The sequence below is a fragment of the Mobula hypostoma genome, chromosome 5 (assembly GCF_963921235.1).
Source record: "Mobula hypostoma chromosome 5, sMobHyp1.1, whole genome shotgun sequence".
Lineage (NCBI taxonomy): Eukaryota > Metazoa > Chordata > Chondrichthyes > Myliobatiformes > Myliobatidae > Mobula > Mobula hypostoma.
In genome coordinates, this window is record NC_086101.1 from 166,191,755 (window position 1) to 166,206,877 (window position 15,123).

Consider the following 15,123-nt stretch of genomic DNA (forward strand, 5'->3'; position numbering starts at 1 on the left):
GGATTCAGAATTAGCTTGCCTGCAGAAGGCAGAGGGTCATGGTGGAGGGAGTACATTCAGATTGGAGGATTGTGACTAGTGGTGTCCCACAAGGATCTGTTCTGGGACCTCTACTTTTCGTGATTTTTATTAACGACCTAGATGTGGGGGTAGAAGGGTGGGTTGGCAAGTTTGCAGACGACACAAAGGTTGGTGGTGTTGTAAATAGTGTAGGGGATTGTTGAAGATTGCAGAGAGACATTGATAGGATGCAGAAGTGGGCTGAGAAGTGGCAGATGGAGTTCAACTCAGAGAAGTGTGAGGTGGTACACTTTGGAAGGACAAACTCCAAGGCAGTGTACAAAGTAAATGGCAAGATACTTGGTAGTGTGGAGGAGCAGAGGGATCTGGGGGTACATGTCCACAGATCCCTGCAAGTTGCCTCACAGGTAGATAGGGTAGTTAAGAAAGCTTATTGGGTGTTAGCTTTCATAAGTCAAGGGATAGAGTTTGAGAGTCGCAATGTAATGATGCAGCTCTATAAAACTCTGGTTAGGCCACACTTGGGAGTACTGTGTCCAGTTCTGGTCACCTCACTATAGGAAGGATGTGGAAGGATTGGAATGAGTACAGAGGAGATTTACCAAGATGCTGCCTGGTTTAGAGAGTATGCATTATGATCAGAGATTAAGGGAGCTAGGGCTTTACTCTTTGGGAGAAGAAGGATGAGTGGAGACATGATAGAGGTGTACAAGATAATAAGAGGAATAGATAGAGTAGATAGCCAGCGCCTCTTCCCCAGGGCACCACTGCTCAATACAAGAGGACATGGCTTTAAGGTAAGGGGTGGGAAGTTCAAGGGGGATATTAGAGGAAGGTTTTTTCACTCAGAGAGTGGTTGGTGAGCGGAATGCACTGCCTGAGTCAGTGGTGGAGGCAGATACACTCATGAAGTTTAAGAGACTACTAGACAAGTATATGGAGGAATTTAAGTTGGGGGGTTATATGGGAGGCAGGGTTTGAGGGTTGGCACAACATTGTGGGCCAAAAGGCCTGTACTGTACTGCACTATTCTATGTTCTATGTTGCTTGAAATTCCAGCGTCTGCAGATTTCCTCGTGTCAATGAGAACACCCCTCTTTCTTCTGAATTCCAGTGAATACAGGCCCACAGCCATCAAACACTCCTCATACAAGAAGCCATTCAATCCTGGAATATTTTTCCTGAACCTCCTTTGAACATGCTCCAGATTTAGTACATTCTTTCTAAGACAAGGGGCCCAAAACTGTTCACAGTGCTCCAAGTGAGACCTCAGCAGTGCTTTATAATGTCTTAACATTACATCCTTGCTTTTATACTCTGGTCCTCTTGAAACAAGTGCTAACATTGCATTTGCCTTCATCACTACAGACTCACCCTGCAAATTAACCTTGTGGGGAATTCTGCACAAGGACTCCTCAATCCCTTTTCACCTCAGCTTTTTGTATTTTATCTCCATTTAGAAAATAGTCAACCCTTTCATTTCTTCTACCAAAGTGCATGACTATACATTTGGTGACACTATATTCTATCTGCCACCTCTTTACCTATTCTCCTAATCCGTCCAAGTCCTTCTGCAGCCTCTCTACTTCCTCAAAACTATCTGACCCTCTACCTACCTTCATACCATCTGCAAACCTTGCAACAAAGCCATCAATTCCATCATCCAAATCATCAACATACAACGTAAAAAGAATCTGTCCCAACACAGAGCCCTGTAGAACACCACTAGTCACTAGCAGCCAACGAGAAAAGGCTCCCTCTATTCCCACTCTTCGCCTCACCAATCAGCCACTGCTTTATCCATGCTATAATCTTTTCTGTAATACTATAGGCTCGTAGTTTGTTAAATCGCCTCATGTGTGGCACCTTGTCAAAAGCCTTCTGAAAATCCAAGTACACATCAACCAATTCTCCTTTGTCTCTCCTGCTTGTTATTTCTTCAAAGAATCACAACAGATCTGTCAGGCAAGATTTTCCCTTGAAGAAACCATGCTGTGGTTCATTTTATCATGTGCCTCTAAGTACCCTGAGACCTCATCCTTAATAATCGATTCCAACATCTTCCCAGTCCTTCCCAGTGTTCTTTTCCAATCAATTCTTGCCAACCTCTCTCTGATGTCTCTGTAATTCCATTTACTCCACTGTAATACTGATACATCTGGCTTCTTCTCAAATTTCAGGGTGAATTCAATCATACTATGATCACTGGCCCCTAATGTTCCTTTAACCTTAAGCTCTCTAATCAATTCTGGTTCAATGCACAACATCCAATCCAGAACAGCTGAACGCTTAGTGGGCTCAGCTATAGATGAGCCAAAAATAGTCATCTTGTAGTCATTCTAGAAATTATCCCTCTTGGAATCCGATTTTCCCAAACTACCTGCATTTTGAAAGCCATATGACTATTGTAACAGTGCGCTTTTGGCAAGCATTTTCAATCTCCCATTGTAATTTGTAGACCACATCCTTACTGCTGTTTAGGGGTCTGTATACAAATCCCATCAGTGTCTTTTTACTCTTGCAGTTCCTTAGCTCTATCCACAATGATTCAACACCTTTTGACCCTATGACACCTCTTCCTAATGACTTGATTTCATTTTTTTAAACCAACAGAGCCACATCACCACCCCCACCTTCCTGCCTGTCCTTTCGATACAATATGTATCCTTGGACATTAAGCTCCCAGCTATAATCTTCTTGCAGCCATGATTCAGTGATGCCTACATCATGCATGCCACTCTGTAACTGTGCTACAAGTCCATCGACCTTATTCCGTACTCTGCGCACATTAAATATAACCCTTCAGCTCTGTATTCACCTTTGATTTTTATCTGCCTTATGCTGCGCCTCCTCCTGTTGACTGCAATTTTGCCTTATCAACAGCCTCTCCTCACTACACATAGCCTCTGTGTGTAAACCAGCTACCTCACCTTCAGCCCCATCACTCTGGTTCCCATCCCCCCTGCCAAATTAGTTTAACCCTTCCTGAACAACTCCAGCCAACCTATCCTACAAGGAGATTGGACCCCCTCAGGTTCCGGTGCATCTCACCTTTCTGTACAGGTCATACCTTCCCCAGAAGAGATCCCAATGACCTATAAATCTGAATCCCTGCACCCCGCCCCCCCGCAACACCTCCTCAGCCATGCATTCACCCGCCAAATCATCCTGTTCTTACCCTCACTGGCACGTAGCACAGGCAGCAATCTGGTAATTACTACTCTGGACATCCTGTTTCTTAACTTTCGGCCTAGCTCCCTAAAATCTCTTCAGGATTTCCTCACCTGGTCTACTTATGTCATTGATGCCAATATGTATCAAGACTTCAGGCTGCTCACCCTCATCCATGAGAATGCCATAGACCCAATCTGGAACATCCCTGATCCTGGAGCCTGGGAGGTAACATACCATCTGGCCATCTCTATTGCATCCACAGAACCTAGTCTTTGTTCCTCTGAATATGGAATCTCCTATCAATGCTGCAGACCCCTTCACCTCTTTGCTCTGCTGAGCCACAGCACCGAACTCAGTGCTAGAGATCTGGTCACTGTGGCTCTGCTCAGTAGGTCATTCCCCCTTAGTAGTGTCTGAAGTTGTATAATTACTGAGGTGAACGGCCACAGGGATACTCTGCACTGGCTGTGCATTTCCCCTCCTTCTCCTGATAGTCACCCAGTTACCCATCTCCTGCAATCTAGGGGTGACTACCTCCCTGTAGCTCCTGTTTATTGTCTCCTCACTCACCTTCATGAGCCAGAAGTCATCAAGGTGCAGCTCCAGTTCCTTAATATTCTCTCAGGAACTGCAACTTGGTGCACCCGGTGCAGATGTGTTTTATCTGGGAGACTGAAGGTCTCCCAGATGTCCCACATCCCACACACAGTACAGAACACTGCCCCAGAGCTATTCTCACTAATCTACTATGCCCTAACAGACGAGGAATGAACAAATAAAAACGGAGAGCAACTTACAAGATCCTTAACCTCTCCCAGGCCTGATCTCGCCCAAAGCCCGCTGAGCCAAAGCCACTCTAAACACTGGGACACTCAAAAGAATGGCCACTCCGCTTGCACCTGTGCCATTTTTAATTGGCCCTTTCTAATGAATCCCTCTTGCTGATTGGTCACTCAACTCAGAGAACCTTCCACGCAGCTCTGTCTTTAAAATATCAATCGCCAATTATCAGAGGTTTTGGGGGTGACACTGAGACCTTGCCCGCTTATAGCTATATTTGGTGTGGCAGATGATGATTTGGGTTTAAATGCAAGCCAGTCGGATGTCATTGCATTTACATCGCTATTGTCCCATAGGAGAATTTTGCTGGTTTGGAAATCTGCCACTCCCCCAACTGCTGCTGCTTGGTTAGAAGATGTAATGTTTTTTCTGAAATTAGAAAAGATTAAATTCACTTTGAGGGGGTCCGTGAAAAAGTTCTATTCGAAATGGGGAGCTTTCTTATCATATTTTGGGAGTCTTAAGGAATTACCTACTAGTTGAGGGCATTTGATTGTACTTGGGAAGTTGCCTCCCATTTAACACGTTTATAATTTACCTCACAGGGTGGTTGATGAATTGTAAGTATGAGTGTATTTTGGATCATCTGACATGTTGCAGGTGTGTGTGAGCCGTCGTCTTGAAGTAGTGTGGGGGTATGGTTGTGAAATGTCCGTACCTGTATTTGTGAATTGTTGTGTTGTAAATATATTAGCTGCCATGATATGTTTGGGGAGGGCGGGTGGGGGGAGGTTTGTTTTGGGGGTACGATACTAAAGCAAAATGGAGGAAAATGTAATCCGTTATATATTCTGTATTGTGACATTCCTTCAATAAAAATAAATAAAATTTAAAAAAAATTTTTAAAAATCAATTGCAGTTCTGATTGAAAGCCAGCTCTTTTTACCCACTCCCTGACGCTGACTGTCCAACTCGAAGAGAATGCTGCGAAACTCTGCTTAGTAAATCTGTAACGCGGATCTAACTGAAAGGTAGTTGTTTTTATGCACAGCTTCCTGTTGTTTGGTCACTCCTCAACTCAGAAACTGCAGCAAAGTTCGGTCTTTAAAATTAGGCTGGTATGTTAACATTATTCTTCAGCTACAGTTCCTGCATAATATTTAACCTTTTATTATCCACATGCACTGAACTAGAATGCAATCTGTACACTTTCCTTCACTGTGGCCACTTGGGTTTCCTCTGGGTGCTCTGGTTTCTTCCCATATTTAAAAGATGAGCAAGTTCAAATGTACACTTGCCTCTGCAAATTATCACGCATATATAGGTTAGTGATAGAATCTGATGGGAATTTAGGGGAAATATCAGAATCAGGTTTATTATCACCGGCAGGTGACCTGAAATTTGTTAACTTAGTAGCAGCAGTGCAATGCAACACAATCTTGCAGAGAAAAAAAATAAACAGGTAAATCAATTACAGTATACATATATTGAATATTTTTTAAATGTGCAAAAATAGAAATACTGTATATTAAAAAAAAATGAGGTAGTGTCCAAAGATTCAATGTCCATTTAAGAATCGGAAGGCAGAGGGAAGAAGCTGTTCCCTGAATCACTCAGTGTGTGCCTTCAAGCTTCTGTATCTCCTACCTGATGGTAACAGTGAGAAAAGGGCATGCCCTGGATGCTGGAGGTCCTTAATAATGGACGCTGCCTTTCTGAAACACCACTCCTTGAAGATGTCCTGGGTACTTTGCAGGCTAGTACCCCAGACAGAGCTGACTAGATTTACAACCTTCTGTAGTTTCTTTTGGTCCTGTGCAGTAGCCCCTCCATACCAGACAGTGATGCAGCCTGTCAGAATGCTCTCCACGGTACAACTATAGAAGTTTCTGAGTGTATTTGTTGACATGCCAAATCTCTTCAAACTCCTAATAAAGTATAGCCACTGTCTTGTCTTCGTTATAACTACATCGATATGTTGGGACCTGGTTAGATCCTCAGAGATCTTGATACCCAGGAACCTGAAACTGCTCACTCTCTCCACTTCTGATCCCTCTATGAGGATTGGTATGTGTTCTTTCGTCTTACCCTTCCTGAAGTCCACAATCAGCTCTTTCGTCTTACTGACATTGAGTGCCAGGTTGTTGCTGTGGCACCAGTCCACTAGTTGGCCTATCTCACTCCTGTACACCCCCCTCGTCACCACCTGAGATTCTACTAATAATGGTAGTATCATCAGAAATTTATAGATGGTATTTGAGCTATGCCTAGCCACACAGTCATGTGTATATAGAGAGTAGAGCAGTGGGCTAAGCACACACCCCTGAGGTGCGCCAGTGTTGGTCGTCAGCAGGGAGGATATGTTATCCCCAATGCGCACAGATTGTGGTCTTCCGGTTAGGAAGTCAAGGATCCAATTGCAGAGGGAGGTACAGAGGCCCAGGTTCTGCAACTTTTCAATCAGGATTGTGGGAATGATGGTATTGATGAACAGCATCCTGACGTAGGTGTTTGTGTCGTCCAAGGGGCCTAAAGCCGTGTGGAGAGCCATTGAGATTGCATCCGCCATTGTCCTATTGTGGCGACAGGCAAATTGCAATGGATTCAAGAGGGAAATGAAAAAAAAAGGCACTCGAGAGGACCTATTTCCATGTTTTGTGTCTCTATGACAAGCTTCCAACAAAAGGACATTCTGAATTTGCATTGGAACAACTTTTAATAATGAGAATTTTTCCACATGAAACAGATCTTTTAAATTCCTAACATTGAATTATAAAACTACAAAACTGCTGATAAAGCACAGGGCACGAACTTATGTTCAAGGTGCAGAACTGGCAAGAAACCATCCTGCTGTGAGAATCTCCAGCCGAGCCAGAAAATTCCATGTGTACTTTGGAAACTGTCCAGGGTTCTAAGAGGGGAAATTTCAAAATACAAAAGAAGCCTAAATACATACAAAAGAAAGAAAAGACAAACATAGGATTAACCTAGTGTAGAATACAAATAGCCATGGAATAAACAGTGTTGCACGTTACCAACATAAAATGAGGGTTAATAACATGCAAGGAAAACTGCTACTAATAGCCTGCAAACACATACCAAGTAGGAATAATAAACTACAGCGACAGAAAATGACTGGGAATTAAGTGCTGCAAAAATACTCAGAAAAGAGAAAAAGAATGGTAAATTAGCACTATTAATTGAACAATCCAAGATTAGTAGCGAAAGGCGGCAGAGCCATCAGGAGGATAACCTGTAATAAAAGTTTGTAAAGTGCCTCACTAACACAGATGGCTCAAGAATTAATACTGAAGGGAGGTGAAAGAATTACGCAAATAGTTTTAGAAGAGGGGAGAAAAGGTACTAGCACTTTGACTATGCCAGAACTAACTGAGTAGAGAAAGTAGGTTAAAAAAAATCCAGAATGGAGCTTCATTCGTAACCCTATTAGAAAGGATACAGAATTCAGCACAAGATTTATTAATGGGGGGGGGGCCGAAATGAACCACCAAAGACAAGAGCCTTTTCCATTTTAAAGTAACAGAGACTATTTTATATTTTGAAGGTAATGAAGAACCATTGAGCACATCTACATGAAATTTTGCTGTAGGAAAGTAGCATGCAAAGATCCTCACCACCCAGGCCTTGCTCTTTTTTCACTGCTGCCATCAGGTAGAAGGTATAGGTGCCTCAGGACCTGCACCACCAGGTTCAAGAGCAGTTACTACCCCTCAACCATCAAGCTCTTGAACAAAAAAGGAGACACATTCACACACTGGCATTATTTGCCAGTTTAGTATAGGTGATAAATACCAAGTATAATTGCTACTAAAGGATAATAAAGGATAAACACCTTTTTTTTTGGTTTCTAACCATCCTTTGATTTTAAAACTGGAAGCTGGGCATTACCAATCAACCAAATTCTTTGACATGGCAAAGGAAATTTTAAAAAGGTCATGTAGCTGACATACTTACCTAGATATGCAAAGGTTCTTCTGCAAGTTATTACATAATACAGTGGATTCCAGTTAATTGGGCAGCCTTATTGAGACAACTCTTAAAGAACAAACGTTAAATGAGAAAGTTGCCGGGACTCCCTTTGTTTACTTGAGACACTATGTCACGTAATTGGGACAGCAGTGTGTTACCAAGCAGTTTCTAACTAGCATTAGTCATGTGGCCATTAGACACTACAGAGTGCTTAGAGCAAACAGTTTCTAAATAGCATCAGTTGTGTGTTTGCGTTCAAAAAGCAGTGATTTTCGTCACTAATAGTTAGCGGGAAATAAGCAGCAAGACAATTCAGAACTACTTTGCTCACCACGGTTTCAAGTATTCAGAGTTGGAGATGCTAGAAACATGCTAGGAGTGAAAATGAAAGAATCTCATTGTTTCAACAAGTTAGGAGCTATGAAGAATCTGACGGTATCAACAATCGTCTTGAATGTTACAATGAAAATGAAGATTTGAAGGATGTAATTGGCAAAAGCATTGTAGGAAGGCAGTCCATAATCTACGCTAGGTATCTGCGTTGATTTTGTTCATTTACAGTCAAAAGAACACAGTGGCATACACTGGACGATAGCTATTAGGAAATAATGCAGTTTTACAGTACTGTAGTAATATTAGAGTGTTCTAATTTGTTCTGTATTTCATTTAAGTACATATTGTTAGCTAAACAGTGGTTTGTCTTTTCTATGGGGTGTATAGGGTGTCAGAGAAGGGTAGCACCTCTGGTGGGGGAACATGTTGTGTCCTTTTCAAGGCGGTTTGTCCACCTTTGGCCCCCACATGGAACTCAGCTCTCATCTGTGGCTCCCCATAGCTGTTTACATGCGACAGCGGCCACACCCCCGGCAACGGCTTTGACAAGCCGGCTAAACCAGATGAGGGTAGCTGACGGGTCTCAAACCCTCGGTGAGATAGGGGGTTGTCTATCCCAGCATGTGAAGACAGACTCCAGTGGATTGAGCGGACGAGACCAATGGAAGGTCCAACGGTTAAGAAGGCGGTCTCTGCAGGCGTCGTGGAACGCGTAGAGCGCGACAAGACACAGAAGACGTCCTGGTCATCCACTGTGCCTAGTCCCATCTCCAGCCGTCTTGACTCGTGTCTTGCCACTGGATCCAGATGGGAATTGGGAAGAGAGAGTGAGGCTGACGCTGCGCAACTCTCCCTCACTTAAATCCAAATCAAGCGCTAGTCTCGACACCACCATCATCATGATAACGGTGTCGAGGTCTTCATCGACGACGATGGACAAACCACGTCTTTTCTATATGTTTTAACTATTTCCATGAAACTTTGGCTAATTGGGGCAACCATTTCATGTGGCAAAATGTACTGGTCCCAATAAGCAGAATCCACTGTATTAGATTAAGGTCAGCAAACGTGCAGTTAGAGGAAAAAGAGTAATTAGCCAGGAGACAGAGACTTTGCAGTGGTTTAGCAGAGTAAATAGCTTGCTGGCTTCAGAGAGAAAGTAGAAATAAAGGTTTCAGGAAGTAGAACGAGATTCCAGATAAGACCAGTAATACTACAAGTTAACACTTTTTTTAAAAAGTCACAACTTTAAAATTTCCAGATGACCTCAATCTGAGGTCACCAAAGATTGCAGCAAAGTAACCATCAAAGAGGGATGTAATTAGCCAAGGAATTTTAACACACTAAACTGCTATGAATGATTATGTGGTAGAATGAAGATTTTTTAAAAAACTAAAATCAGTTAAAGGAGCAAATGTGTATATGTAAAAATAAAATAAATGGCTTTTTTTGTGACATGTACATTGAAGCGTTAAAACATAGTGAAATGCGTCATTTGTGTCGCTGACCGACAGTCTGAGGATAGGCTGGGGACAGCCCAGTTCTCCACAATCCAAGTGAGTGAGAGAGGTTTAAAAATAAACAAAGCAGTTTGACCTACTTCTATAGAGCAGAATTGAAAAGTAAATGCATCTTGCCAAAGTTTGACTGAATACAGATTAAACAAGTGTTAGGTACATTTTTGGTTTTCATATTACAGGCAAGATATATAGGGACTGGTAAAAAATACTCAATTTACCACTACTGTTACCAGAAATCAGAAGTTGTACTATCAGGAAAGAATAAACAGGTTAGATACATTAATAAAAGAATTAAGAGGCAAGGTTTGGGCCTCATGCCTGCTCCACCATTCAATCAGATCATGGCTGGTCTTTCATGTCATTAACCCATTCCTTACATCCCTAAATTGACGAAGGACATTCTTGTTATTGAGGGAGTGCAGCGTAGGTTCACAAGGTTAATTCCCGGGATGGCAGGACTGTCATATGTCGAAAAATTGGAGTGACTGGGCTTGTATACTCTGGAATTTAGAAGGCTGAGAGGGGATCTTATTGAAACATATAAGATTATTAAGGGATTGGACACGCTGGAGGCAGGAAGCATGTTCCTGCTGATGGGTGAATCCAGAACCAGAGGCCACAGTTTAAGAATTAGGGGTAGGCCATTTAGAACAGAGTTGACGAAAAACTTTTTCACCCAGAGAGTGATGGATGTATGGAATGCTCTGCCCAGAAGGCCAAGTCTCTGAATGCTTTCAAAAAAGAGATGGATAGAGCTCTTAAAGATAGTGGAATCAAAGGTTATGGGGATAAGGCAGGAACTGAATACTGATAGTGGATGATCAGCCATGATCACAGTGAATGGCAGTGCTGGCTCGAAGGGCCAAATGGCCTACTCCCGCACCTATTGTCTACTGTCTATAAATCCTGAAACGTCCATAAATATATCAATCCAAGTCTGTGTTCAGTGACCAAGACTCCACAGTACCAAGATTCATACCTTTTGGGTGAAGAAACTTCATATTGGTTTTGAATAGAGCACTCCCAACTCTGGACACCACAGCCACAGGAAACGTTTCCACATCTACCCTATAAACCCTACATGAATTTCAAATAATGAGATTTTCTCTCATTTTTCCAGATTTGGGAGCTTTCTGTTCATTAACCAACACCAATTGCTCCATTGTGTTTAATATCCTCTTGAGTGGCACCTTATTAAAGGCTACATTATAGCCACAGATTTCTCCCATTTACACCACTTGCTGCCACAGCAAACAGCGCTACAAATTCGTCAAACAATTTCCATGATAACTCCACCCAATCCTACTATTATTTCCCATTTGCCCTGTTATCACCTCCTTAACAACAGATTCCAGCATTCCCTGACTAATGACGTCAGGCAAACTAGTCCATAGTTCTTCAAGCAAGCAAAGTTCCTGAAACATTTTCCTGGATGTATAGCTTTTTAAAATAAGTTTACATTAGTTAACAGCACTCATTTTAATATAGCAATTTTAAAGATTTTTTTCCCCTTTAAAGACAATAGACAGCTTACATACACAAGTACAGCATTAAAAGTACATCTACATTTAGGAAAGCTTTCAAAGGCTTCTGATTTTCCAAAGGTGTCAAATGAAAGAGTAAACTGATTAAGTTGTCAAATAGCTTTACCTTTGTGAAAGGTGTCCTGATCCGGTATAAAGAAAGCCCCTGCACACATTCCAGCCAAAACCACAAACTTCACAAACCAGAACCTAAGCACAGAATGCAGAGATTTAGGAAGGGCTTAGTCTAAAAGAGAATACTGTTTCCTTTCACTTAATGACCTTTGGGTCCATCAAGGGCACTTACCCATTGTGGAGGTATGCTCGACAATCTTTACTGGTTTTAACATTGATCATCAGGATGAAGAAAATGAAGAAGAATACAGCCATTCCGAAGCAGACCTTGTAAACACCGGAGTAACCAACAAGTCTATCACAGCCGGCACCCGCTTGAATGGTTTTACAAAATTCATTGTAGAAAGGAACCTGTAAAAAGCAGGGTTGAAAATGTTTCACTAGGAGTACAGAAAAAGATGTAAGGGAAGCCAGAGGGGAAATCACAAGGTATGTAATTAGATCCAATTCAAAGTTCAAAGTAAATTTATTATCAAAGTACATATGTCACCATATACTACCCTGAGATTCATTTTCTTGCAGGCATTCACAGAAAATACAAGAAACACAATAGAACCAAAGAATGACTGCCCCCATCCAATGTGCAAAAGATAACAAACTCTGCAAATACAAAAGGAAATAAAATAATAATAAATAAATAGCAATAAGTAGAGAGTAGGAGATGAAAAGTCCTTGAAAGTGAATTCTCAGATTGTTGGAACATTTCAGCGATAGGGTGAGTGAACTTATCCCTTTGGTTCAAAAGCCTGATGGTTGAGAGGTGATAACTCTTCCTGAACCTAGTGGTGGGAGTCCCGAGGTTCCTGTACCTTCTTCCTAATGGCAGTAACAAGAAGAGAGCATGGCTTGGATGATGGGAGTCCTGAATGATGGATGCTGCTTTCCTTGACACCATTCTACCATCTATTGTAGGCTTCCCTGTACAAGGGCATTGGTGTTTCCATACCAGACTGTGATGCAACCAGTCATTACACTCTCCACCACACATCTTTAGGAGTTTCTCAAAGTTTTACATGACATGCCGAATCTTTGCAAACTTCTGAGAAAGTAGAGGCGCTACTGTGCTTTCTTTATATTTAAACTTACAGTACATGCTGAATCCAGGATAGATCCTCTGAAATGAGGACACAGAGGAATTTAAAATTGCTGACCCTCTCCACCTCTGATTCCCCCAACTGGGACTGACTCACGGACCTACTGTACATTGTAATATTGCCTCAGACTTTATACAGTAGCTCCAAAGCTTACAACAAACTGCAATTTGCAAACCAACAGTAATTTTTACTTTGTCACCACATTTCTTAATTGCAGAGTGTAACACAGGAAAAGTTTCAAGATAAACTGCAAAATCTTAAAAAACCTATACAGTACGGCAATGTCAACCTACACAAAAATCAGGATTTTAGTAAACATTTTACCCCTTCAACATTTCTAGTTTGTGGGCAATCTGGAATAGGATAACTCATGAATAATGAGACTTTCAATTTCAAACAGATTTATAATTCTTTCATGCAAAGATCTAAAGTTTCCTATGAATCACTACATAAACAAACCATATCAAAGCAAGAATCATTAAAGCATGAAGAAAAATGATTGCTGATAGGTTTAATTTAGGGACAGATTCTACCCAAACCAGAATAGTATTAGCATTTCAGAAGAAAGTCTTAAATGGACGAAATGTTTTAAAAACCAACTAAGATAGGAGGAGTTTTTGTTACTTTGTTTACAGTTCCTCTATTCTTAACTTCCTCCACTCAGACCCAGTGCAGACAAAGATTCATTCTTTGGACTAGATACCTATGACTAGATTCGTACCAAGGACGTCAGTACTGGGATTTCATTGTTCATGTCTAAACAATTTGAAAGCAAATGTACAAGGCAGGGATTCGCAGAAGATAAATTAGGTAGTATTGTAGACATTGAAGAAGCTTATGAAAAAGTACAGGAGGATTTTGATCAGCTAGGTAAGCGGGTCAAGGACTGGCAAATGAAGTGTTGCATTTTGGGAAGTCCATAGGACATGAGTAGAATTAGACTATTTGGCCCATTGAGTTTGCTCCACTGTTTCATCACGGCTCAGCCATTATCCCTCATCCCACTCTCCTGCCTTCTCCCCATAACCTCACACACTCGTGACACGGCAAGAATCTATCAAACTCCACCTTATTTACACCCAAATACCCTGCCTCCACAGCCACCTTTGGCCATAAATTCCACAGATTCACCACCCAAAGGCTATGGAAAGTCTTCCTCATCTGTTTTAAATGGTCGTCCCGCTATTCTGAGGCTGTGCTCTCTGGTCATAGACTCCCCCACTACAGAAAACATCCTCTCCATCTAGGACTTTCAACATTTGATATGTTCCAATAAGAAACCCCCTAGTCTTCTGAATTCCAGCGAGTACAGGCTCCTCGCCATCAAACGCTCCTCATAAGCCAACACTTTAATTAATTCTCGTGAACGCCCTCCGAACCATCTCCAATATCAGCGGGTTCTTTCTTAGGTTATAGGCCCAAAACTGCTCATAATACTCCAAGTGAGTCCTCACTAGTGCCTTATAAAGCCTCAGCATTACATCCTTGCTTTTATATTCCAGTCTTGTCAAAATGAATGCTAAAATTGCATTTGCCTTCCTCACCACCTACTCAATCTGCAAGTTAACCTGCACAAGGACTCTCAAGTCCCTTTGCACCTCACATTTTTAAATTTTCTGCCTGTTTAGAAAATAGTCTACAGTTATATTCCCTCTACCAAAGTGTATGATTATACACTTCCCAACACTATACTCCATCTACCAATTATTTGCCCCTTCTCTTAATCTGTCTAAGTCCTTCTGCAGCCTCCCTGCTTCCTCAACATTACCTGCCCCTCCACCTATCTCTGTATTGTCTGCAAACCTGGCCACAAAGCCATCAATTCCATCATTCAAATCATGGACATAACACAAAAAGAAGCAGTCCCAACACCAATCCCTGCAGAACACCACTAGTTACCAGCAGCCAACCAGAAGATGCTTCCTTTATTCCCACTCTGCCTCCTGACAAACAGCCAAACCTCTTTCCATGCTAGTATTTTTCCTGTAGTACCATGGCCTCTTAACTTGTTAAGCAGCTTCATTTGTGGCACCTTATCAAATGCCTTCTGAAAATCCAAGTACACAACACCCACTGACTCTCCTTTGTCCAACCTGCCTGTTATTTCCTCAGTGGGGGGAAGAGGTTGGCTAGCTTACCTTGATATTTCATCTTTTCCTCCTTATTGTTTTTTTTAGTTGCCTTCTGTTTTTAAAAAGCTTCCCAATCCTCCAAAATCTCACTAATTTTTGTTCTATTATATGTCCTAACTTTTGCTTTTGTTGTTGACTTTCTTTGTCAGCCACAGTTTGTAGCATCCTGCCTTTGGAATACTTCATCCCTGGGATGTACCTATCCTGAGCCATTCAAGTTTCTCCCAGAAACTCCAGTCTTTGCTATTCTACCATAATCCCTGCTGGTGTCCCCTTCCAATCAACTTTAGCCAGCTCCTCTCGAATGCCTCTGTAACTCCCTCTACTCCACTCCAATAAAGTTACACCTGACTTTAGTTTCTCCCTCTCAAAGTGCAGGGTGAATTATATAATAATATGATCACTGCCTCTTAAGGGTTCC

The 15,123-nt window shown here is 41.8% G+C and overlaps 1 protein-coding gene across 1 annotated transcript in view; it reads right to left on the bottom strand.

Moving 5' to 3' along the window:
* serinc5 (serine incorporator 5) overlaps window positions 1-15,123 on the bottom strand; it is a 94,106-nt gene that overhangs the window by 32,124 nt on the left and 46,859 nt on the right. The window contains exons 3-4 of the mRNA XM_063049338.1: window positions 11,649-11,827; window positions 11,469-11,551 (exon numbers count right to left, since the gene is read on the bottom strand). Of these exons, the coding sequence (XP_062905408.1) occupies window positions 11,469-11,551; window positions 11,649-11,827 (262 nt within the window). The remainder of the gene's footprint in view (window positions 1-11,468; window positions 11,552-11,648; window positions 11,828-15,123) is intronic.